Source organism: Accipiter gentilis, chromosome 9, assembly GCF_929443795.1.
Source record: "Accipiter gentilis chromosome 9, bAccGen1.1, whole genome shotgun sequence".
Taxonomy (NCBI): domain Eukaryota; kingdom Metazoa; phylum Chordata; class Aves; order Accipitriformes; family Accipitridae; genus Astur; species Astur gentilis.
The window spans coordinates 34,798,270-34,822,036 of NC_064888.1; the positions used below are offsets into that span (position 1 = coordinate 34,798,270).

At 49.9% G+C, this 23,767-nt stretch overlaps 1 protein-coding gene across 5 annotated transcripts in view; it reads right to left on the minus strand.

Annotated features, from left to right (window-relative positions):
* AFAP1L2 (actin filament associated protein 1 like 2) overlaps positions 1-14,023 on the minus strand; it is a 71,073-nt gene extending 57,050 nt beyond the window's left edge. For 4 of the 5 annotated variants that reach the window (XM_049811335.1, XM_049811334.1, XM_049811333.1 and 1 more), the window contains exon 1: positions 13,973-14,023. In XM_049811335.1, the coding sequence (XP_049667292.1) occupies positions 13,973-13,988 (16 nt within the window). In that variant the 5' untranslated portion in view covers positions 13,989-14,023. Of the gene's footprint in view, positions 1-6,285; positions 6,614-13,972 lie in introns of those variants that run through there. The other variant, XM_049811336.1, reaches the window with a different exon arrangement.
* Between the last annotated feature and the right edge of the window lie 9,744 nt (positions 14,024-23,767).

Genomic DNA, 23,767 nt, shown 5'->3' on the forward strand with positions numbered 1-23,767 from the left:
ACCGCCTCCGAGCACGACCTCCGTCCCCAACGCGGTGCAAGAGCCTGAAGAACGTCACGGTGACGTTAGAGGAGGACGGCCGCTGCCTGCCGAGCACGGGTTGGCTGCGACTCTTGCGAGAGCCGGCACGGTTTTGGTTTGGTAACAGCATGCAACGTGGGTAGCTGCACCCGCAGTACGTCCCCTGGTGCAGACATGCTTTCTGCAGTTCTCACATCACAGCGCTGGCTGTTCTTGGGCATCAGTGAAAATGGCTTTTTTTTTTTTATTTGCCGTGCCAAGAAAGGACGTTATCTTACTCTTCCATTACATACATCCAATACGAATAATTTGATGCCCTCGTACATCACATCCACAAGAGTAACGAGACCTCCCAGACCATGCAATCATCCCCAAGAGAACTGAGGCAAGTCACCTCACTGGGAATATTCCACATCTAAATAGGGAGAACACCAGAAGATGCACACTTTCTGGAACATGGGATAAACTAGATGAGCTAAAGGATGTTCTCCCTCTCTAATTTCATCACCTCCATACCTGCATAGCTTGGGCCACCTAATCAGACTACTGTTTTGTAACAAATCCTGTGACCAGGGCTACAACACAGAGCAGGGAAGTCCCTGTCTCCAGGCATCTCCGACGGACCCACACATCCTCGACATCCTGAGCGAGCCCACTTGACGGTGCTTTGCTGCTCAACGGACTGGTCCCTCTCCCCAGCACACTGTTCCTGCTCCCATTGCTGCCCAGTCTGTTGGCAAGCCAAGCCAGCAGGAAGACAACCTGGTGAAAAGCTAGTAGCTGTCTGCTGGCGAGAAGGAGAACAAGTGCCAGAGATGGTGCAGGCGAGGAGGTGGGATTGTAAGGCTGAGGGCTGGGCCATCCTTCTCAGCAGGAATAAACTGTTAGATACCAGGATACTTCACAAGGCAACCGTGCCAAAGAAGTCTCCATCACCTACTGCATGCAGCCACCAAAAAGAATGAAGAAGTGTTCCGAGTCCCTCTCCAGGTAGATACCCATTTGTTCTTGGCCTATAGAGGACAGCAGCACAAAACAAAGTGTAGGTCGGCGGCTGAACGTAGAACAAAGCTGCAGAAATAACGAACACCAGTGACACTTTCCTTTCATACTGGGAATTGCCAACAGCTTGCTGCACCAAGCCAGATGAGTTTCGCCACATCCCCAGGATCCTGGCCACGCAGCACGCCAACCCAATCGCACAGCTCACTCTACGCATTTGCGCTGCGGCAGGCGCAAAGACCCAGACTGGGTCCAGCTGTGTTTATTCGGTCAGCTGCAGTGCCGCAAAACACAGCTGCATTGATCTGGGTCCGGACACCTGGCTCCAGATAAAAGCAGCTCAGTAGCAAGAAGCTGGCCATCCCTGCTCCACGCAACTGGAGCCGACCCTGGGACCGAGCGGGGTCTGACCGCATCTGCCTTCTCCTCCAGGGTGCTGCGAGCGGTGACAAAGGGGATGCATCGAGTCGGGGTGAAAAGGAGGCAGCACGCGTGGATTACGGAGCCCGACTCGGGGCCAGGAGGTCCCAGTTTTCATCCTGGCCCCATCTCTGGCTTGAGCTGCGCTGCAGGAAGTCTTTCCCCTTCCCGGTTTGTCCACGTTGCTCATTATTCCTATCTCGATAGGAATGATCTTCCCCCAGCCCCAGTCCTTTCTGGCTTCAGGAAAACTCTTGGCAACCAACATCAGAAGTGTTTTTTCTCTTTTCAGAAAAGCCTCCACACTTCATTTCAGAGGTTATGGTTTTCATTTTCACATAATATACACTATGACTGACGTGTCAAAGCCATCATAGCCTAAATCTTCGGGTTTTATTTCTAAACTCGCTATAAAGAATTGTTCCCTGCTACTGACTGAGTCATCTCCTCTAGATCAAAGCTTCTCCTGCTCAAATTGAAACAAAACAGTTTGGCATTTGACTCTTTCATCTAGAAGCCAGTTCTGTCTGTGCTAAGCAGCAGCTCCCTTTACATATTCAAAATGGAATATTTTACTTTCTTCTGTCTGTACTATGGTACAGCAGGCCTGCACGTTTGAGAATAACAGACAAAAAGCAAATGTATGAACGAGGGAAGGCAATCGTACAATTGAGGGTTGAAAGAAAACTTGAAATTCCAACCCAGAATCTGGAATTAGCAAACACTCTCAGGAGCACCATTTCATCAGCAGCTGAAAAGACTTCAACCCAAAGTATCAGAGGAGCCGAAGATGCCGTGGACTGGCAGGGTCTATGCTGCAGCGCAGGCTCCACTATCAGCTCCGCAGCCCTCGACAGCCGGGGCCCTCAGCCCTTGCCGAGGTCTCCGCAGATGATTTGGCTGCATTTTCATAAAGCGTGTCTCCAGTGCGGTAGAGCCTCCTCATCTTTCGTGGTCCAAATAATTATGTCTGGAGCAAGGGTCAGCCGCATCTGTGCTATTAGCACCCGGAACCGTTAGCATTTCTGATTGGCAAAGGAGTTGCCAGCTCTACATTCCTCCTCTATCACAAGTCGGCTTTTGTTATGTTAAAATTAGATTTCCTGGCATGTCAAATGCCTCTTTATCAGTTGCATCAGAAATATGGTTAAGTAATGTGTCAAGAAAAATTGGTAAAACTTGCAGTAAACCTAGTCTAGATCTCAGATCCAGTCTGATCCTTGTGGTCAACCCATTCACTACACTGGAGTGACACCAGGAATGAATTTGGCCCTTCCCACCACCTCTAAATGTGGGCCAACAGACATTTGTGTTTATCAGGAAAAACAAGAACATATGCTGAAAACAGAGCATTTCCAACAAAAACCTCAGTCCAGCATGGGAACAAAAGCAAACTGCAGAGATTTTGTAGCTAATCAGGAGCGTCAGTGTGAGGTTGTCTGACCAGAATTAAACATTATAAGAATACCTTAAAGAAAGCATTGGAGTATTTTCCCGACCTAGACATTTCTTAAGGGAGACACCAAGCAGCCAACCAGTGTAAGAACGTGTGATCTGGAAGTGGTACACAACAGCCCACGGTTCTTATCCTGGTTTTGGAGTAACGCTAGCTTCAAAGAGACAGTAAACAGCCTACGTTAGCTGCAAGGATACTCCATTTTATTACATGCACAGCACTAACAGAACACTCTACGTACGATCTTCAAACCCGCTCACACAAGAGCCGCTCTCTGTGCGTGACACCTGGCTGTGCTCCTGTTGGTACCCATGGCTTTGACGTTCCTGTGGGATTTGTAACTGACCACCACAAGAATAAAGCCTCACCACAGCTGAAATGATATCAGTAGCAAATGAAGAAAAAAACCAAACCCACCAACAAAACCAAACAAAAAACCAGCACATAACCTTAGGGGGATGTCATTATTTAAGTGAAAGAATTGAAGGAAGGCTGACGTAGCCAGTCCAAAGAAACACGAACGTGAAATCCCATGCTGTTTGATACAGAATTTCAGGCAGAGTCAAACCTTGCCTCCGGGTGCTGCCCCAGCAGCTGTGCCCAGCTGCGCTCAGGCTGGGCTGGGCTCGCAGGCGGTGCGGGTGCCCGGCTGCCGGGCATACTGTACTCCCTCCCTACAGCACCCCAGAATTTTCAACCTCAGCACTGCCCAAAGCTCGCTGCATTTATTTCTAAGCAGTATCATAAAACTGTCATTGCTCTTTTGGTTTAAGAGCTCCAGTGAACTATCAGAATTAAAAATAAATCCTTCTGCTTTAGGGAACACTCAGCCTCCTGGGTCTAGAAAGCATTTCTTTCTTTTCTCAGCCAGACATGGGAATTCAGCCTTTAGGATAACGCACGGGAATTTTGATTGCCATTTTGCTTCCCCCCACCCTGCCAACTCCCACTTCCATTTCCAGAAATAGACCTCTTCTACACTCAGAGAGCATCTGTTTGAACAACCTGATCCAAAAACTATGTTCACCAAGTTAACTAGCGCAGAGTGCTAACAGACACAGGCTTAAAGCAACTACATCCTTGCCCAGGTCTGTTCTGCTTCATGTATTGCCAGTTCATATGGGCTCAGTATAAGCCAGTGTAACCCATTTAAATAGATTTGATAGGTATTTTGGCATATACAGGTGATTAAATCAAGAGCCTGCTGAGCTGAAAGTGTGACTAGCTACCATGATCCAAACACTCAGATGACAGACTCCATTAACAGTGTCTCAATAGCTGTGGATCAGAATCACAGACAGAATTACAACTCAATATCCCACAAATCAAGAGTATAGGTTAGCATAATGAATACACTTCAAGACTGATTTACAAAACCGGTGAATTTTCCTAGAACCAGGCCTTAGAGTTCATACAGACTCAGATATAAGCCAAGCCACACTTGTCAAGCGTTGATACGTTCGTTTGACACACTTTTATCAGTTACAGGGTCTGTACAGTATCGCATTAGGGCAACCAGTACCAAACAATCCAATAATGCCTTTCAGCACCTGACAGGCAACCTAATTTCCAAGAAGTATCATCTCACTAGGGGAACAATTTCAAAGCTCTAGCTACAGCAAATTAAACTGACATGGCATCTAGGCAACTAGGTAATATCATCAGCTAGCATTGCTCATTAGAGAAAGCTGAAAGACACGGCATGGATGGATGTGTATGTATCCTATAATAAGACTGGAAGACAGAAGATGAGTTAATGTTGAAGCAGTAATGAGAACCTGTGTTTATGTAAAATAATACCATGCTTAACTCAAGAGTAAATCATTTACAAGCATTGCTTTGCTAAATGGACTTATGTTTTCTATCGGTAAGAAGAAACGTGACCTTTCGGTTTTGTATTAAGGTGAGCGCATCTCTGCTGTAAACCTCAGAATATTTGGGTTGCTCCTTATCCCATACAGCCCTGGTCCTGCAATAAGAGAGGTCCTCATTAGCAGAAAAGGGATTCTGTTATTAACTCCTCAGTGTTATGATTAGTTCAGTCATAGACAGAATCCGGTACCACTTGATTTGGATCATCATGAGAAGTTAGTCCTCACATTTTCCTACAGCTTTCTCATAGACCGGCCAAAGGAGGTATCGCCAGATGCATCGGTGGGGTGGAGGAGGCAGAGCACACACGAAGTTGCTCTGCAGAGGTGACTTGTTCCAGAGGTCACTGGCTTTTAGAGGTACCGTGACTGTGCACAGGCTGAGCATCACTGACAACCGCATTCGGCTCTGACACTGCTGCTCAGGGAAGCAGGACAGAAGTAAGCGGGCAGCACAAATACCAGGGTGGGGAAAAACCAAAACCACCCAAAACAGTCACACACGCATTTCACTGGTGACTTTGCACTGCTCTGGGGTACTTGTGACCATCTTTCAGTGAGACAGGCGAGACTGCTGAACTCCAAGAGCACCTACAGACCTAGCACCGGTTACACTTACAGCCCGGGGCATCAAGTGCCACATGCCCCAGATGAGGCAAACCACCCACACGCCCTGAAAAAATTCAGGAGAAAAAGCACGTAGCCGCCCTGCTGCCCGGCAGACTCGAGACCCCTGCAGCAGCAGACGGTGGAGCAAAAGCCACCCTGCTCGGTGCGCAGCCGGCTCTTCTGTGGCCTCAGGCTCGAGGAGGACAGCTCCCAGACCACAGCCAGCAGCCAGGCTTGCCTGCCTCTCGGACCTAGTTCATGCAATTTCACAGCTCGTCTTTTAGCAAAAAGAGCTGCCTTTGCCCATGTGCACGCGTAATGAATTCCTAATAGGGACCAGAAACCTGGCTGTGGCTAGGTGAGATAGATGCACATCCTACCCCTCAGCCCAGCTAACCACAGCAAGTTAAAGATATCTCAACTGCTTTGTAGATTGAGCCCAATTAGTCTAAGCAGTTCTCTTCTCGAGCAGGGCTTTATCATACTTCAGCAGCTGCTAAGATCAGGCCATCCTAGAGCAGACGTGGGACCGTACATTACAATCCCAGCTCTCTGCCTGATTCTGTATACCCCAGGGTGATGGAGAAGTCTGAAAAGTACAACAATAAAACCGGCAAAAGTTCCCACCATTCAAGACTACATGGCGCATTTTTAGAGATTGCAATAAAACACAAAAGATCCTTGAAGACACCAGATTTAAACAAAGGAGACAGGACACGCTCCCCAGCCAAGCGGCAGGGATGAAGCTGCCGATGGGACGGATGGGACAGACGCCCTCCAGCTGTCACAAGCTGCTGCAGAAGCCCGGGCTTGCCGCATCCCTGCTTTTAAAGGCAGCCCCAATTTCTGCATTTGTGGTATTTTGCTACTGCAAGTGGTGGCCACCTAACTGCTGCAACTGCATACCTGTTACCAGCAGACACCAAAGAGCGTCTCTGCGTTACGACTGATTTCAGCTCCTTCACAGCGGGACCACCAGAAGTCAGAGCTGTTTGGCACTGGGACTGACCAGACACATGCACTGGCTTATTCCAGAGATGACAAATTGACGGCGCTACTGGAAGGCTGTGAGGCTGCAGCTGGCTCGGTTGCATTCCTCAGCAGAAGAAAGCTCCACGTTTCACACACACTTGCGGAGAGACTTTCAGCTGAAGCCACTAGTGACACCGCGAAACCTTGTGAAACTCGTGTTCTCTGCGAGCCAGCTCTTTCTTCCCAAGCCTTAGTAGTTGTCATACTTTGGTGACAAATAGCAATGATGAGATCTGCAGAGGGGACTTTGGATCAGAGATTTCTTCGCAGATACCTTATCTCAGCTCACAGGAGCCTGCACACATGCTTCCCCACGCCACCTGCCCGAGCTGGCTGCCTCGGAGCACACGCAGGCTCCAGGAAGGAGATCCCCTCCTCGCAGCAGCCCAAAACTTGCTCCCCATCTAACTCAGTCCAAGAGGGAAGGGCTCAAGCCACAGCTTGAGCATGAACTGCAAGAATCTCCTGGCTCAGACCCACCGCTCTCAAAGCGCTGCTGCCAAAGTGTTACGCAAACGTCTCCAAAAAGCATCCCAACTGCTTAGCTGCACACCTCTACACCCCAAACTCAGTGCTGACTCTGGAAAGCCTAGGTGCATTAATTATTAGCAAGATTGGGAGTCTGAAGATATTTTTTAAAAGATTCAGTCTCCTAAGTCACAAAAGCAAGTGAAAAAACACCTGCAACACCCCCGCTGGGGGCGGCTACTGCTCCTGGTTATCTCAGGAGGAGATTCCTACACTCAGAAATAAGAAGCCCACAGGCTCAACTGCTAGCTAAGGCTTGTGGATCCCTATTTCCCAGGCTTTTTCTAAGCCTTGCACTACCCTTTTATCCTAAGCAGTTCCAAAGGAAAAAAGAAAAAGAAAAAAAAAAAGACATCAGAAAAATCTTTATGCAAGGCAGAGCACAGTCCACCCAAGGGGGGAAAATACTGGCTTTTATTAAATTGCAAGTGGCCAAGTCTGTATGTTATGTGGGAGTTTCAGTCTGACCCCATAATTCTGAGGCTATTTACTTCCAGACAGAGCTGTTTATAACCAAAGACAATGTTGCCATACACCAAACCATCCTCAGCCGTGCTTTCTATGGAATTTTGCCCACGAAGGCGGTGATAGGTCAGTGGGGAAAAAAAAGAAGAAAGTATTTTAGTGAGTCCTGACCCTTGTCTTTTGAACTCTAGACCAAACCAGCACGCTTCCCAGGCCTCCGCTCTGCAGCACCCCACTCCATCGTGGGTCCTGCGCTGCCACAGCTGACCTCCACCGCTGCACCCCAGCCTGCAGCAGCATAGGCACTGGCAAGCCAAACCCTCCCTGCCAGCAGGAATTACCACGCTCATGCCTCCTTTAGCGACAGCTGGCCATCCTGGCCCACCAGCTGCAAGTTTAACTGCTCTCGGTGGTTTCGGCCCTGATTTTTCTCTATTTCGGCTGTGGCCAGAGCAGGAAGCCAGATTCAGACCTAAGGCTCAGTCCCACAGAAGGGGCGCATGCAGGCACAGTGCCAGCCCTGCTTCGCTGCAGCTTCTCAAAGGGCTCGGCTCTTCTGGCCACCCTTAGCAACTCGTGTTTGTTTTGGAGGGTTTTTTTCCTCCTAAAGCTCTGCTCCCTGGATTCAAGTAATTTTTGTTTTGCTTTGTTAAAAAAGTAAGAACTTTGGGTACTGGGAGGTCGGTGTCTTCCTACTGAATGCTTCTACACAGATTTTTCTTTTGTGAACTTTTACAGTCATTCCTCTAGTTCACACGAGGTTTTACCATGCACTGTAGCACACAGCAAGAAGTTCCCAAATTTAACCCCTTCTTCAAATTGCAGCATAGCTCTTACAATGGAAATGCCTTCTCCCAGCTGGTGCCAGGGAACTTGCCTGTTCACTGGTACCTCCCTATCCACTCCCAAACCAGAGCCAAATAAGCGGTTCCAGCCCAGAAACTGGCTGTGTCGCCACCTATACCAGCAGCTCCTTGGGGCAAGGCCGTGTCGGACACATCTCCGACCCACAGAGCTCTGCTGACAGTCTGCAGCACAGACTGGACCAGTCTGTCTCGTCTGCTAACCCAAGAGAAAAGCACAAATGACTCAACTTCCAAGATGAAGTAAACAACACGCAGGTCGTCAAACTGGCTGTGTGACTGCAGGATCCCAATTTACTTGCTGGGTCTGGATCTGTGCTTCAGCCAGGCAGCTTCAGAGAGGAACGTCTATGTCCTAGGTGCACATGCTCTGCATCATCTTTAATCATAGACGCACCTCTGATTTTTGGTTCCCCAAGATGTCCCCTACAGCTCTGGGCTCTCCGGTTGCTATTGCCTGAAGATGCACTTCCCTGCCTTAGATGACTCCTGCCTTTCCAGGGGATACAGCAAATTAGTTTATAGGGACTTTTCAAGAGAACAGCATCCCTAATTTCCCTTGATCCAGGCAGGATGGTTGCCAGGAAGGCATTGGCCACTGGTTAAGGAGCTTGCTGTTCAGGTCCTGGATTTGCCATAAAAATCTTAAGAGATTCACTCAAGTCATTAAATCCTTCATATGAGCTGTATGTTGAGACGGAAACATTGTTGAACAAGTATGCAGCTGAGCGGGCATCCAGAATTCGGATTTAGAAGCCTGTGGTGCCTTGGTGCACAGCGCTGCAGAGCCTGGGCAACACAGGCTGCCCAGTTGCCTGCTTGCCCCCAGTCCGTCACCACTGCTGGGAGCTGAAAGAGCCAGCCATGCTCCAAAATAAAGCTGTACAAGCATTTTTGCATAGACACTCCCTGTGTTCCTGGGCTGTGGGTGTTCAATGAAAGCAATCAGTGAAACCCCCTGAACAATAAACTCATTCACACGGCATCTCCGGTCCCCGGCCGGGCACGGTGTGCCCAGAGACTGCTGCGGGGAGCGGCAAAGGTACGTGAAGGAATGGGAACAAGACTTGCCCGACATGCTAGTCAACACCACGAGAGAAAAGCAAGGGCTCGTGCCTTGCCAGGACCGCTCCAAAAGCAGGTGCCCAAAGGCTCAGAGCTTGTGAGCACTGCTAGCTTTAGGAGCAGGCTCCTGGCGATTTTGGCAGAGGCAGACAGGGCACAGACGCCAAGGTGGTGGGGCTACAGGGGTACTCCCACATCCCTGCATGGATCCCTGCCCCTTACTCTCAGGAGACGGAGCAAGCCCCAGTGACCATTTTGGGGGTAGCAAAAGGAGCACCTCCAGGCCTGGCAGTTACCCCTCCCCCCCCCCCCCCCCAAAAAGGACCATCACTGCTCATCAAATGGGGCTAAAGCCAGCATCCCTGCAGCCTCATGCCCATCTGCAGTGAGCCTGTCCTGGTCTGGAGAGCACCGGAGAGGCTCATGTGCACCCAACACAACTCAGAGCATCCTCAGGTGCCTTGTTTACATAAGAAATGCAGCTGTGCTAGAAGAGACAGAAATATTATACCGGCACAGATGACTGTGTAGGACGGCTTGGTAGGGTAGACATGGTAGATGTATAATTGAGACAAGTTGTGGTTTCAGTCACAGAAAAAGGTTTCATCTCCTAAATCCCTGCTGAGTAAATCACTCTGCACTCCTGCTGCCTATTCCCCAACAGAGTCCGTTCCTTCCTCCAAAATCAACCAGGGTCACTGTCACATAAGTGAGAGTTACTGTATATGTTATGAGGTTATGCAGGACATTAATTTTCATCTGCATTGCAAAGAATGCTCAGCCGAGCAGCAGAAAATTGTATTGGATTTGGTACAGGGCAGTTTTCTCCAGTTGCCAATTACACCAAGACAATTAGCTAAACACAACAGCTGTGCTGATGCTCAGCTGAGGAGAAACCACACATGTTTATGTATAGAGCCTAGATCATGTTAATATGAATCAATCCATTTCTGACTCCGATTAACAGGAGTTTATAAAGGGCCTCAGATTGTTAACCAGGGCTCGCATCCTTCATTCATGTCTCCACTTTGCGGTTTAATCCCAAGCATATCTCCTTGTATTTGCAAGAACTTGTTGAAAAGAACACGTGCCAAGGTGCCAAACAGACCCACACCCTTTTCCCCTCCCAGTTAAAACATGTTAACTAGCAAGCAAACACCTCATCTTTCTACCAAGTCGCCATTTGAATCCTTATCAACACTAAACTGTGGGCTTCTATTTAGAAGACATCATCTCCTCCACAAACAAGGCTTGTCTCCTTAGGGGAGCACTGCAAACGCTACCGGTGCCCTGCAGAACCCTGGGAGACCCTCAGATAAGAGATATGAAGCTTGTATCTTTGCTCAACAGAGACAGTAAAACAAGAATGCCAAACACCTTTCTTTGAAGAACCGGGCTGGAGTCACTCTGATTTCCATTACAGAGCTCTAACACATTAAAAATACAGTAATAATCTTACAAACCTCTCAAGGCTCCCACCACTTGACATTTTAGACTACGCGGACGGAGCTGCACCACAAGGGAACCACCCGTGACCGCAGCGACAAGGGGATGGTCTGAGAGAACTTGACAGGGATGGCAGATAAGCAAGGGTGCCACCAACACACCCCTCATCAGTAACAGCGCGTTCAGCACCTCTTCCCTCCTCTCTGGGGTATGGGGATGGCTGGTCACAGACCGCCCAGCCACATCTGGCAAGCAGGACAAGGAGTAGGCAAGAAGCCATAGGGCCACTCTAAGAGGGAGCACAAGATGGGACAGTTGTACGTATCTCGTTCAAAGGCAAAACACGTGGGAAGGAGGGGGGAGACCGCTTGCAGGGAACAGAGGAGGAGCAAGAGACGAGCAGCTCTGTCCTTGTCACGACATAGCTGTGGGTGCAGCGACCACCCTCGTTCACACCTGCCCTCTGCAGGTCTCGCTCTTGTCCCCTTGGGCTGTTGGGTCTGTTGCTCTTTATGCCTCACCCATACTTCCTAAATCGCAGGGAGAAGGTGGATTTTTAAACAGCGCTTTCGCCAACGGAAGACACTCTTTACTGTGGCCCAGCAGAAAAAAAAAGCCCTGCCACACATGGAGATCATCCTTCAGAGCTTTAATAGCCTAACAAGAGTCAAAAGACAATGTCCTCCTATGCAGCTGGCCTTGCAACCCCATTTGCAGAGGCTGGGAAAGGAAACCCATTCCCAGGAGAGTTTCACAATCCCTCCTTCACTTCCCACCACGCAAGTCCAACAGCCTGAGCTCTTCCCGCTCCACGGGTGCCACCCTGCCGGCCACCAGCCCCAGCCTCCCCAGCTCACACCCCACCGGGCTCTCCATGCTCCAGCCAGCCAGATCCCTGGGGCTGCTTCACCCTGCCTTTGAAGCAGGAGGGACACCTCTTGTGCATGCCAGGTTAGAGCTCGGATTAAAGCACAGCCCTCCCTGCGTTTAAAGGAAAGAAATGCTGCTGTTCGCTGATGCTTGCAACCTTCTTTTCTTAAGTAATAGGAAAGATCTTGTAGTCAGATTCCTCTTCCCAGCACACCAGTTTGTTGCTCAACAGCCCTCTTTGAATCCATCCTTCCCTATCATTACAGGCTTTCCCTGCTCAAGCGCTCTGCCCGGCTAGTGGCAAGAATGAAGACTCCCCATACCAGCCACAGCAGCAAGAAGATATCCCCACCAGAACAGGCACATATCCCCTGTGCTTATTAATAACAACTTACTTGCCCGCTTTCTCCACCTGCTCCTCAGGGCTCTCCAGCCACCCCACCACGCTGGGGACACCTCCCACCCACTAAACGAGCTATTGCCATCACCTGCGGCTGCCCTGCAGAGCTGGAGATGCCTGGGTACCCTCATTAACACACACCCGCTCCCACGCGTGCACACTCGTTACCAGTAACACAAAAAAGACTGGCAAGGCTTTGCAGTCAGTTGCACTTGCTATTCATTACACATGTGCAGAACACATCCCCGCTGCTCTGAGGGAGCAGTGTGCATATTTAAAAAGACAATATACAAAACATAGCTGAATCTTAATGAATTTGCTTTGCTACTGGAACTGAATGGAATTGTACAGACCCTGCCAGGAGAGAGGGAAAAAAAAAAAAAAAGACTACACAATATTTGACTTGTAATATAATCTTTAACATCACTTTTGCAGTATGTTACTATTGTGCTTAGCAGGCCTGTAAAGTACCGATTGTAAGGAGGAAAAGGATGAAAATAGAAGAGGCAGCACAGTGCCAGCCCTGTCAGAATACTAAAGTACTTGCATAGTTGTAAAAATACACAGTCCTGGCAAAAATTAACTTCACACAATAGGATACCTTGACATATCAAGTCCCCACCAAAGGAGGATTAGGGAACAAGGGCTATTAGCTTGAATGCATCTGCTGAGGCCTAACCAAACCTTGCCAGTTTGATAGTAACAAGTCCAAACAGGGTCAGGCAGGAATATATTTGTCTAGTACCAAGCTCTCCACTTAAATGTTCAAGCTCCAGAAGGAGGACAGCAGTTACAAGGAGAGACACGCTTGCTCTGAACAGGTAAAATTTACTGCAGACTTCTTCTGTGCTACCCAAGTGCTGGATCCACCTCCAGCTTTACACGCTAGCAGGAGCAGAAATCGGAGAGTACCCACGCACGTCTGAGTGTCCCATGCCCGGGCACCTCACCCCACCTCCTCCCTCCTCAGCTGGCAAGGTGCACCGAAGTTTCAGAAGTTGCCCATAGCCCCGCCGATCCGAGATGAGCCATTCTCGGTGATAATGGCCAAGCAGCATCCCGCAGGAAGCGCCAGAGCCATTGATTGCGGGGAAATTAATGGGCCGTGGGTGACCACCAGCCCAGATGAGATCGGCCAGAAAGCAAGCGGGGAGGATGCTCATCTACCCTCTCCCTAACCACCAAACCTATTTGCATTTAGACAGCAGGACACTCAATGTCGTGCCTGTTAAGCCTGGGAGGGTGGGAAGTCTACGCAGATGGGCAATTTAGGAAGAAAGACGGAGCAGGCAACGTTAGTCAAATTCAGCGGCTGCAGAAAACGAAGCGCGACGCCGCTCCTAAGTGGCAAAAAAAGGTCCCGATCCGCAGACGGTGTAAACCGAGAGACGTCCCCCGCTCCTCCCTCGCTGCCCAGTGCCCGGAGCAGGGACGGGACAGGGGGACGCCGCACCCCGGAGCGGGACCGCTCCCCCCGAGCCGACCACGGCCCCACTCGCGGGGACCCCGGTCCCTGGCCCCACTCGCGGAGATCGCCTCCCCCGGGAGCTAGCTCCCGTCCCCACTCGCTGGCCTCCTCCTCCTCCTCCTTTGCCGAGCTGGACCCTCGCCGCTCGGTCCCACTCGCGGGACAACACCCCCCCAAAAAAAACCTGAGCTCGGGTCAGCACTCTCGGGAAACATCACCACCGGAGCAGACCACACCACCGCCGCGCTTTCCCACGCGTGGGGGGACAGCGAGCCGCAGCGGTCCCGCGTCAGTGGGTCAGTCTGTCCGTCCGTCCGTCCCCCCCCCCCCCCAAGACCCTTCCCCACCAGCGCCGCCCCCGCAGGTCCCCGATCTGCCTCCGGCGGACAGGACAGGACGGCAGATCCCCGTGGGGGGCCGCCGCGGGGCACGGGCACGCGTGGACCGCCGCCTCACCTTTGTATTTATCCATGGGGGCTACAGCCCGGCTCCCGAGGGTCTCCGGGACACGGCACTACCCGCGCTCCGCTCCGCCGCGCTCCCCGCCGCCTCTTATTCCGGCGGCGCCGGATCCCCCGGCCGGCCCGGGCCGCCCCGCCCCGCCCGCCCCGCCCCGGAGCCGCGGAGCTGGCCGGGATCGGGGCTCCGCGGTGGGGGGGGGGGAACGGCGACCTCCGCCCGGGCTGGAGGGACGTCGGGGACCCGGGGATCCCTGTCCCGCACGGCGCGGCAGGGCACGGATCCCCCCCCCCCCCCGGCGTGGGTCCCCTGGGAAAGGAGCAGGGTTAGGGCCGGTGAGAGGAGGAGGAGGAGGGTGCCTGGGGTGCCGGGCTGGGGCCGTGGGGTGCCGCCTGGGGTCCCTTGCTGCTCCCCAGCGCTGTGCCCGGGGCGGGGGTGGCCTGTCTGCTCCCCGTGTTCGGGACGGTGTTTGCTCTGGCTGCAGCGGGGCTTCGGGCACGGTCAGAGAAAGGCCTCGGTCGTCCCGCAATAGCCGTGCGTGGTCCCGGTGCTAAGACCCCCGGTGGGAGTCCGCCAGCGACCCACCTCCTGCCCTGCTCTGGGCTGGCAGCACGAAAAGTCGCGTTCTGCTTCCACCTTCCCGGGGTTCTAACACCGAGCCAGCGAGTTTGCACTCTCCCTTTCCAGCGGCCTCATCAGGGCTTCTTGGTAGGACCTGTCTCCTGGATAGAGCAGGTCTCTCAGGAAGATGCTCCTCTCCCTGGGTTCCAGTAACATTTTTGCCTGACTTCCACCACCGCAGACAGAGCTAGCGCGCCCAAAGTGCACGAACAACAGCGAATGGAGACGGGGGCATCCAGTCTGACCTCAACACGAGGCACAGGTGACAGGCTGTCCTGAGGCCGGTATTTTGGAGAGACTGCGGGAATTTAATGTTTATATCAATAGTGAAAACATCAAAAGCTACAATAGACAAGGTACACAGGGATTACAGAGGAAGTTTTCAGAATTCAGGTGAAGCTATCGGTGTGGGGACAAGGGAGCCATACCTGCCTATTACAAGGCCTTTCTGGCAAGAGGAGAGGCCGAGCGTCTGACCTGGCTGGGCAGTTCCACTGTTCCTGTGGAAAGAGATAGAACCGTTACCTAGAAAACCAACCGTTCCCCTTGGGAGCTGAAAAATAAGGAGCCAGAGGTCAGCTCTGCATCATTCACCGCTGGCTCTGTGTGGGCATCTAGTCCTTCCACTGAAGGATGACGGTCACGCCAGGGTCACACCAAGCTCACGTTGGTCTGAAATTAATCCTCATCCCACTGCTTTGACGCTGAAGGGACTCACAGGCTTTGGGGTCTGGGCAAAACGGGGCTTGGGCCTGGCTCGGGGTTTGAAGTGCGGGCAGGGAGATGGTGGTGTGGCCTGCATTGGGAACGAACCTTTGCTTGCAGAGAGCAGTGGGACAGACGCGCAGGTTCCCCAAACCACGCAGCTCCTTGCACATTAACTCTGCTCTGTAAGCCGAGCTCTTGGCCATCAACCCACACCTAAAGAGCTCGGAGTACTCACGAACGGGTAATTTCCACGTACCCACCTGAGTAAGGGGGTGACACCTCACGGAGGATCTGTGCGTCAGGTGGAACTGGAAAGTGACTTTTGCCGCATGGAAACTTCCCATACGAGACCAAGTTTAGATAAAGGGTTATTGCCGCTCAAGGAAGCTGAAGCTGGAGCACGCCTCGTCTCTTGCCAGTACATAACCACCGCACAAAAAGACAGGCAAGCCAAACGCCTGAACCGTCAGATCCAGCAAGCAGATAGCAGTCCTCAACGACTGGAGAAAACACAGGTGAAATAAATATATCTGTCATGTAGGAATACTTATCTCAGAGCTCTTTCCAGCTACCTCTTGGCTCTAGCTTTCAAAATCTAGCAGAGTAGGCCCTGATCTTGCAAACTTTTGAAGTGTGCCTGTACCTCGAAGCAGGTGAGTAGTCATTCTGAACTCAGCGAGACTAATTAAGGATAATACCAGTTAAACAAACTAATTAAAGATGATTTGAAAGATCAAGGCGTCAGATACCCGTGATTCCTGTCTTCAAGGCCCCAGAGCCTTTACATCCCCTGCTTGTCCCTTCCTTCCCCTCCCCAGCCGTGATAAGGATGCTCTGGAATCCCAGGACTGCTGGTTAGGTCCATGCCTATTGCTGGGCAAGTGACAATGGAAGGAATACTAATGCCAGAGGAATACAAGTTCTTCCTGTTTGTCCCCTTCCTCTTGCAGGAGGAAGTACCTAAAATGCTTTGGGATATTTTTTTCAAACAGGCTGTTGTGTTCTGGGGTTTAATAAAACTGGGAAATACTCAGACCCTGCTTAGTGTGAGGAATTCACGTTCCCAGTGTTGGTGCTGAAGTCTAGATGTTTGCCACTACGCTCAGCTAGAGCAAATACCTGCGACCTGGTTTTCCTGGTGGATCTTCCTAAAGCCAATAAAATAACAGTCATCTACTCGTGTACCCATGTATTCCTTGCTTTTTTTCCTGCTTATTATTAGTGACGATTATTAGTGATGTTTATTATTAGTGATGACTCAGGTGTGACAAGCCTTGACAGCCAAGCTCACCCTGTTCCAGTCTTCTTATGTGGCTGACATCCTATCCTTCAGTGAAGAGGATCCCACTATAGATTACACATTTTTATGTTTGTTTTTTTTCCTTGCATATTCATGCTGTATTAATAGACAGTCTGACCGGTAGTGACATTATCTACCACCTTTGGCTAAAGTTCTCAAGTACCATGCTGTGGCTTTCAACTCATGTGATTCTGCTTGTCTGGCCTTAAATCCTGTCATTTTAGCACTTTCGCTTCCTGGGAAACAGAGAAGGAATCAAGTATAAATTTAGAAGCCTAAACAAATTCTATAAAAAATTACAATGATTTGCTAAATACCTTGTGCAGAAGCATGATCCTGATCCTCTCTTTTATCCACTGGGGATGCTAAATGCTTTTCTTTTTTCCCCAAATATTGACACTAAGCAGGTGTACATTGCTTCATTAATATCATTGCTGTTAACACTTACCTTTTTGCTATGACTTTCTTCTCTTTGGTTGCATTTGACTTGCTCATTCCCTGGTTTGAGCATGAGTCAAAGTCTGGTGAAAGTTATTGACCTCTCCGTTGTGAAAGCTGGGGAGAATCCTACCATGAGAGCTTGCGTGCAGGTGCCCTCCACCGACTTCAGGGAAGTTATGCTTGATGGAGACTGTCACAAAGAATCACACCTGACGTGGACTATGCGGACCTGCTCTCTGGGGTATTTTCTCCCAGAGGTTGATCATCCCAATTGCAGCAGTCCATAGTGGTCAGGCTTGTGCCTTTCTTTTGGGAAAATATTTCAGCTGGTAGAAATTTCCTCCACACACGAAGGGTATCTGTCGTTTCACAGGGCTTTTCTTTCTCTCTTCCCCATGCACTTATGAAGGCTGTGAAAACTTAGTTCAGGAGGCTACTCAGCAAGACCAAGCTCAGTCAGAAGTAAAATTAACTTAGTCTTGTTAAGCTCCTGAAAGATGGGGAGCCGTGCCAAATACTCCATATGTGCAGGTCCCTGGAGGACAGACGGAGAAAGAAGATGGCTTGGCAGACCAGGGTTAGCAGTGAGATGTGCTCAGATCAACGGTGGTGCACTGGTGTCCTCTTTTCTTCCAAATATCCTCTCAAGTACCCATTTAGATAAGGGTGTAATGTCTCTGTGGACAGTTGTGGTCAAGCAGGCATAAAACTATTTCAGAGCAGTTGACATGAGAGATCTGAGCAGAGGTGGGTTTTGTGACAGATCTGAGCTGAGATTAAAGCTGTGTCCTGCAAAATGCCAAGGAACGAGGAAGCCAAAGTCTTCTTCACTTTGACACCCCTGGCCACAATGCTGGGCTGTAATGCGGCCATAATTTGGGGGGGGGGGGGGGGAGGGAATTACTTTTGTCCTTATGTGGATCCCTCTGAACGGCAATGAAGCCTGCAGACCTAGGGACAGCTGAGCCAGCAGAATAATATTGCTGCCTCTGAAAGGGAGAAGTCTCTTTCTCCTCCCCCTGCTTCTGACCAAATGATCTCTCTCTTCCTAGTATCATTTTCACAGTTATTGGACCAACTTCCATGATGAAACAGTGGAAAAATAAAATGGCAGATTCTTCTCCCAGCTGAGAAAGCCAAGCTGGGCCACAGTAGAGTCAGGGAGGACTGAGGCAGTACCAGGTAAATGGTGAGCACCTGCAGCTGGAAGGAAGGAGGAGACCACCTGAACATGTCCACACAAGTAGGTGGGTGGGACCACCCAGCTGGGACTAGTTAAGAGGGATCACCAGTCACAAGATCACCTGTCTTCTTGAAAGTCCTCCCTAATCTTCCCTTTAGCCAGGAGCACAGAGCGGACGCTGACAGGAGTTCAGTATGTTTATGGAGCTCCCACCAGTGTCTTTGGCCCGCCATCTGCTGAATCCTGCCTGTCTTCCAGGATTTCTGATTTGGGGGATGAAGGGGACAGTTGGCGTTGGGAAATTGAACAATGAGGCCTCTCTTTATTCCCCAGGGAGGTCTAAATAGTTGGACTCTGCCAACTGTTCCGATTCATGTGATCAAGGACTCCACATCCCATGCCGAAGCCCTAGGCCACCCAGGCCCCCGGAACGTGGTTTTGTGAGAGAAGCTGTGATAAATGACATTGCCACACGGCTTACTGCAGAAATGTGTTAAGGATCCCAGGCTACCAACTCAGGAGCATGAGCAGCAATGAAACCTCTTTCTCCAGAAATAACCTTTATGGGTGCTTTATAGCAGACCAGGCTAGTTCCTTGGTTCCAGGAAGGCACTGGGAGCCTACCAGGGCTCCGTCAGTGAAGAAAGGGCCAGAAGAAACAGAGAGGCGGGTGGGTCACTGTCTGGGATGGCATGGCTGTTGCAAACAAAGCTGCTTGGTGCAAGAGGAGTGAATACTCTGTTGGAGAAGGACAGGACATGAATGTTTCACCTTACAAGATTTACAAGCATCCCATATATGGATGTCCCTTTTGAGGTCTTCTTGCTTCCCTGTGAAGCGCTTCATAATTCTGGCCATAAGAGAGATGACCAAATTCTCCCCCAGCTTAAAATGGCCTTACACTGGTGTTGCTCCACTGACTTCTGTCTAACCATTTCTGACTTTCACCGATGAAAGGCAAGACAATCAGCCCTAACACAAACAAAACCGGAGCTGTTAGCTGCTCAGCTATAGGACAGCTTCATCGCTGATACATTCCAGCAATGTTTCGGATTCTCTCAGACATTAACTGTTTCAAAAGAGCGTGGCTGGGAAGAGGGTGGCTGGAGGCGGGGTGGGGGGGGGGGGGGGGATTTCCCACTAAGGACAGCAGGACCAGATGTCTTTTTGATGATCTTCTTTTGGCTTCTCATTCTTTGACATTTCCTTTTCAGTTGCTGAGTCCAAACTGCTTCTAGACCAAATTACAGGGAACTCTAATAGCATGAATTGTTTTCTTTCCCCCGACAGATAGAGTACCTTCTTCTGGCCAAAGCATGAGACATACTGACCAGACAGTGTGCGCAACTGCCGGGGCATTTGTTCCTCCTGGAGCCATTTCTTCCTTATTTTCCACTTCAGACCCTCTCCCCTCTCCAGAGAAGCCCCTCAGCTTTCCTTTGACAGTGTTCAATACCAGTTAAAGAAGTAAAAAGCCTTCTTTGTTCCCCTCCCCTCCGAACTCCACATGGGGACGCTCACAGCAGCAGACCTCATAGGGTATCAATACACAGCATTTCGGCATGGAACACTCACAGGCACCGCGGGACGTGGCTATCAGCTTCCTAAGAGTTTCTGATACAGATTTCTGATACAAAACTAGCCATGGTCCTAGTTTTTGAGGGGATTGGATAGGAAATCACGGCTTTCAGCTGAACAAATATTAGAAACTTCATCCACACTTACGGATTTTACCAGTAAGCTAATATTGATCAAAATCTCTCCCAACTTGGTACAAAAAAACCTTGTGTGGAGTATCAAGCTGTCAATGGAGGACTTGCCTCGACAGAGCTGAACTCTTGGCACCTTTCAGCAGCACTAAAACTTACCCAGGCAAGAGGAAAAACGAGTTTTATCAAAATAAGGGAAAACATTAATTTTTACGTCTTGCTACATTTTCACTGGGATTTTTTTAAGCCTCCCCCATCATCACCGCAAACTGTGGTGTGATGTCAACTGTGAGCCCACAGAATGCTATTTATTCTGGCATTCTCCCAAAAAGTTTTTTTTCAGGCTGCAGCTCTTCTTTAGGCCTAAACCACTTCTACTCAGCTGAAGTCAATAAGCAGAGCATGCTTCTGAGCTCAGTGCAGCTGAAGAGAGAAAGGGAAAAGAAGGAGAACCTGTGGTCCATACAGGAAAGCACCAGCAAACTGCAGTTTATTTCAGTGGGGGCTAAGTACTACAGAGGAGTCCAAGTTTCCTTCCTGGCCCCCACATCTACTATTAATATTAGGTGTTAGAGTATGTCAAACTACCAAAGTGGAATTAACTACCAGGTAACAGATCTCACCCATGTCAGCTGAGTCTTCCACTTCTCTTTTTTTTTGTCCCTGTGAAAAGTGATTTAAATTAAGAGTCAGGAAATCCAGCTCAGTAAATACCAAAAAATGCAGTTTCCCTTTTCCCACATAGACCGGTGGAGCTGAATTTCTCCTGCCTTCCCAACTATCATTAAGTATTCTGTTTAAATAGGCCAGCTTCATGCCATCTATAATGAAGTTATAGTGTATTGCTCTGTTATGAATGATGAAGCTGTTGTGTCCTACGGGGAGAAAAATCGCTGTAATCGAACTTTCCTTTTGAAAAGGCCTAATGTATCCACATGAGATCTTCTGGCAGAGACAACTGAGAGAATATAAATAGAAGCTTAAAAGAAAGAAGGAGGGGAAGGGGAAAATAACTCCAACAGGGCTGAGTAGCTGAAATTCACAAGTTTAATAGGAAGATGGATGACTGAAGAGCCTGTTCTGTGACACAATTAGGACTTTATGTAGGCCTTTTTCAATTATTTGTAGCTGACAAAATATCACACAAAGGCTGTTTCACACTGCAGGCCAGGTGCCCAGAAATGGGTTTTTCGGAGGGGGGGAGCAACTGGGAGAGCCGCCCAGGGGCACAGGACATTAGGGTCGCTACCGGCCAAGTTAGGGAACGGTGTGAGTCACCTCATGCACAAGTGGCAGGAGCAAAGAGTGTCCAGCAATGCCTGAGGCCCCTGTATACTCAAACCATCATCTGCCCATCCCCAGGGAGCACAGAGCTGCAGCCACAGCAGACGATGTGGGGTGGAAGGTGACTGTACAGGCGCATATGGTCCGTCTTGGACCATACCTTTCCCCACAGACAGATAGAGTAAGGGGACATGTGGGTTCCTGCTACCAGGAAGAGGTTTCTGCTGATGGGTGATTGTCAGTACTGAAGTTGTATCAAGAGATCTTGTCCAGGAGCCTGTTCAGTGCAGGTTCTGCTCTTTTCTTGCTTCTTACTGGCCACCCACCAAATACTACCGCTGTTGTGGCACTTCGTTCTCAGCACAAAGCTACCGCAGTTCAACCACCAAGGCCAGCTTCATGCCGTCTATAATGAAGTTATAGCGTATTGCTCTGTTATGAATGATGAAGGTGTCGTGTCCTACGGGGAGAAAACCCGCTGTAATCGAACTTTCCTTTTGAAAAGGCCTAATGTATTCACATGGAATCTTCTGGCAGTGACAACTGAGAGAATATAAATAGACGCTTAAAAGGAGAAGGAGGGAAGGGGAAGATAACTCCGGGAGGGGCAGTGATTAGTAAATTTAGTTTAGTTAATTTTGGGTAAACCTTCCTGGGTATCCCCATGAGGAGAAGAATGAGTTGAATACCAGGACCTGCAGAGGGACTGATTCTGCTTTGGTGGAACTGTGGTGGGGCAAGGCCAAACCTGTAGGAGCAGACATAGACTGCTAGGAGTCTGCCAGGCAAAGATAAAGCAGGGTAATGGGCACATATGTCCGTATGTAACAGCCTGACTGAGGAAAGAAAGATGAGATAAGGGGAGCAGGGTTTGTGGAGAAAGGAGAGTCGTAGGAATGTCCCTCCTGGAGGGAGGTGACTCCAGTGGCAAGAGTAGAACGGGGGCAGCCCCAACAGGCAGAGATCCTTTGGGCAGCATTAGCCCTTACTAGGGCAAGATTGTCTCTAGGGAGATGTTCTCCTGGAGGCTCGCTCTTGACCCCAGTCTTCACTGAATGGTTTATAATTTCCTTTGAAGACTCAGGTGGCCCAGCAGTGCGGTCACCATGGGGACGGGGCGTGGGGCAGAGCCCTCCCTGTGCCCGCCGACATGGTGGCTCAGGGCTCTTCCATCATGGCCTCGGTGGGATTGGGAAGGGCCAGGGCTGCCTGGCAGGAGAGCAGCAGCTGTGGCTTCAGCTTACGTGTCTACGGAGTTGCACCGCCAGAGGTGTTTGCAAGTTATTTAAAAACACGTTGCCACTGAATGGTAATTTCCCTCGCCCCTTCCCTTATGTCAGCACTGGCGACAGGTTGGCTGCACGTCGAGGCTGACGGGCTTGCTGATATGACGAAAAGCTACTCGTTTTTCCTTCACAGGGTCAGGTTTTCAGCTAGCTTTTCCCCTGATCAGATGGGTGATCTGCTTGCCCTGGTGGTAACTCCATTGTCGCTCGAACTGGCAGAACACAGGAAAATTCTCCGGAGGGTCCTCTGCTGGGATCGCTCCCGAGGGAGAAAGAGCACAAACGTGCTTTTCAGGAAGCTGAACAATTAGTTCGTTACGGAAAAACCAAACTTTGAGTGCCAAGAGTTCAGAGTGATGTTGAAGCATTGAAGTGGTGTGCTCAGGGCTGCCTGAGCACCATGGCAGACCATTTACTAGATCCAATATCTATTGGCCTCAGTAGAGGTTTATTTTCAATTACCTACTGTTGTTTTACAAACCTGGCCAGTAAGAGGATTAAACCTTTTTTTTTTTTTTTTTTTTTGGAAGGGGGGCAGGTAGAGGGAACAGCAAAAGCCAAAACATAAAAATAAAACACACACTTTTAAATGATTCAAAATATCAAACACTGGCTTTCCTCCTCCCACAATAACTGTGCTTTTAAATGCATCATTGCAAGGGGAATTATTCATGTAGTCACATCAATAAATCTTACTTAAGTCTTTTATATTGCAGTCCGCATTCATCTAGCTGGGACTCCTCTGTAAACGATAATTAGGGTAAGAGCTAACTGAGGTACCACAGAGTTTGCTCCTGGCAGTCATTTAACATCCAGCATAGTATCAAGGCTGTAAAGTAGGCTTTTCTCAGCAGCAGTTCATTCACTGTAAAACCTGTTTCGATTATTATCTTGTCTCCTGTTTCACAGCAAACACTTAGGTTCGCATAAAGACCTCAAAGCATTTGTCAATGAATTCCTTGAATGGATTCAGCTGCATTTTGTCTTCTCTGCAGTAGCTAGCCTAAACCCAGAAGAGTCAGCCCAAGGGGGAGCACCGTTTCCCTCTGGCAGCCTTACTGGGCTAGCCTTGAAGAGAGGGTTGGTCCTGTCATCAACTCTTCTCTCCAATACCTGGTGCTGTGGGGGCTGGGACAGCCCAAATAACGGGAAGTAGATCATGGAACTACTCCCAAGCATGGAGACCCCCAGCAGCAGAGGCAGCCTCCAAGTCAGTCTGCTCCTGCCAGACCTGACTTGCCTTTTGATGTTTCTTCACCG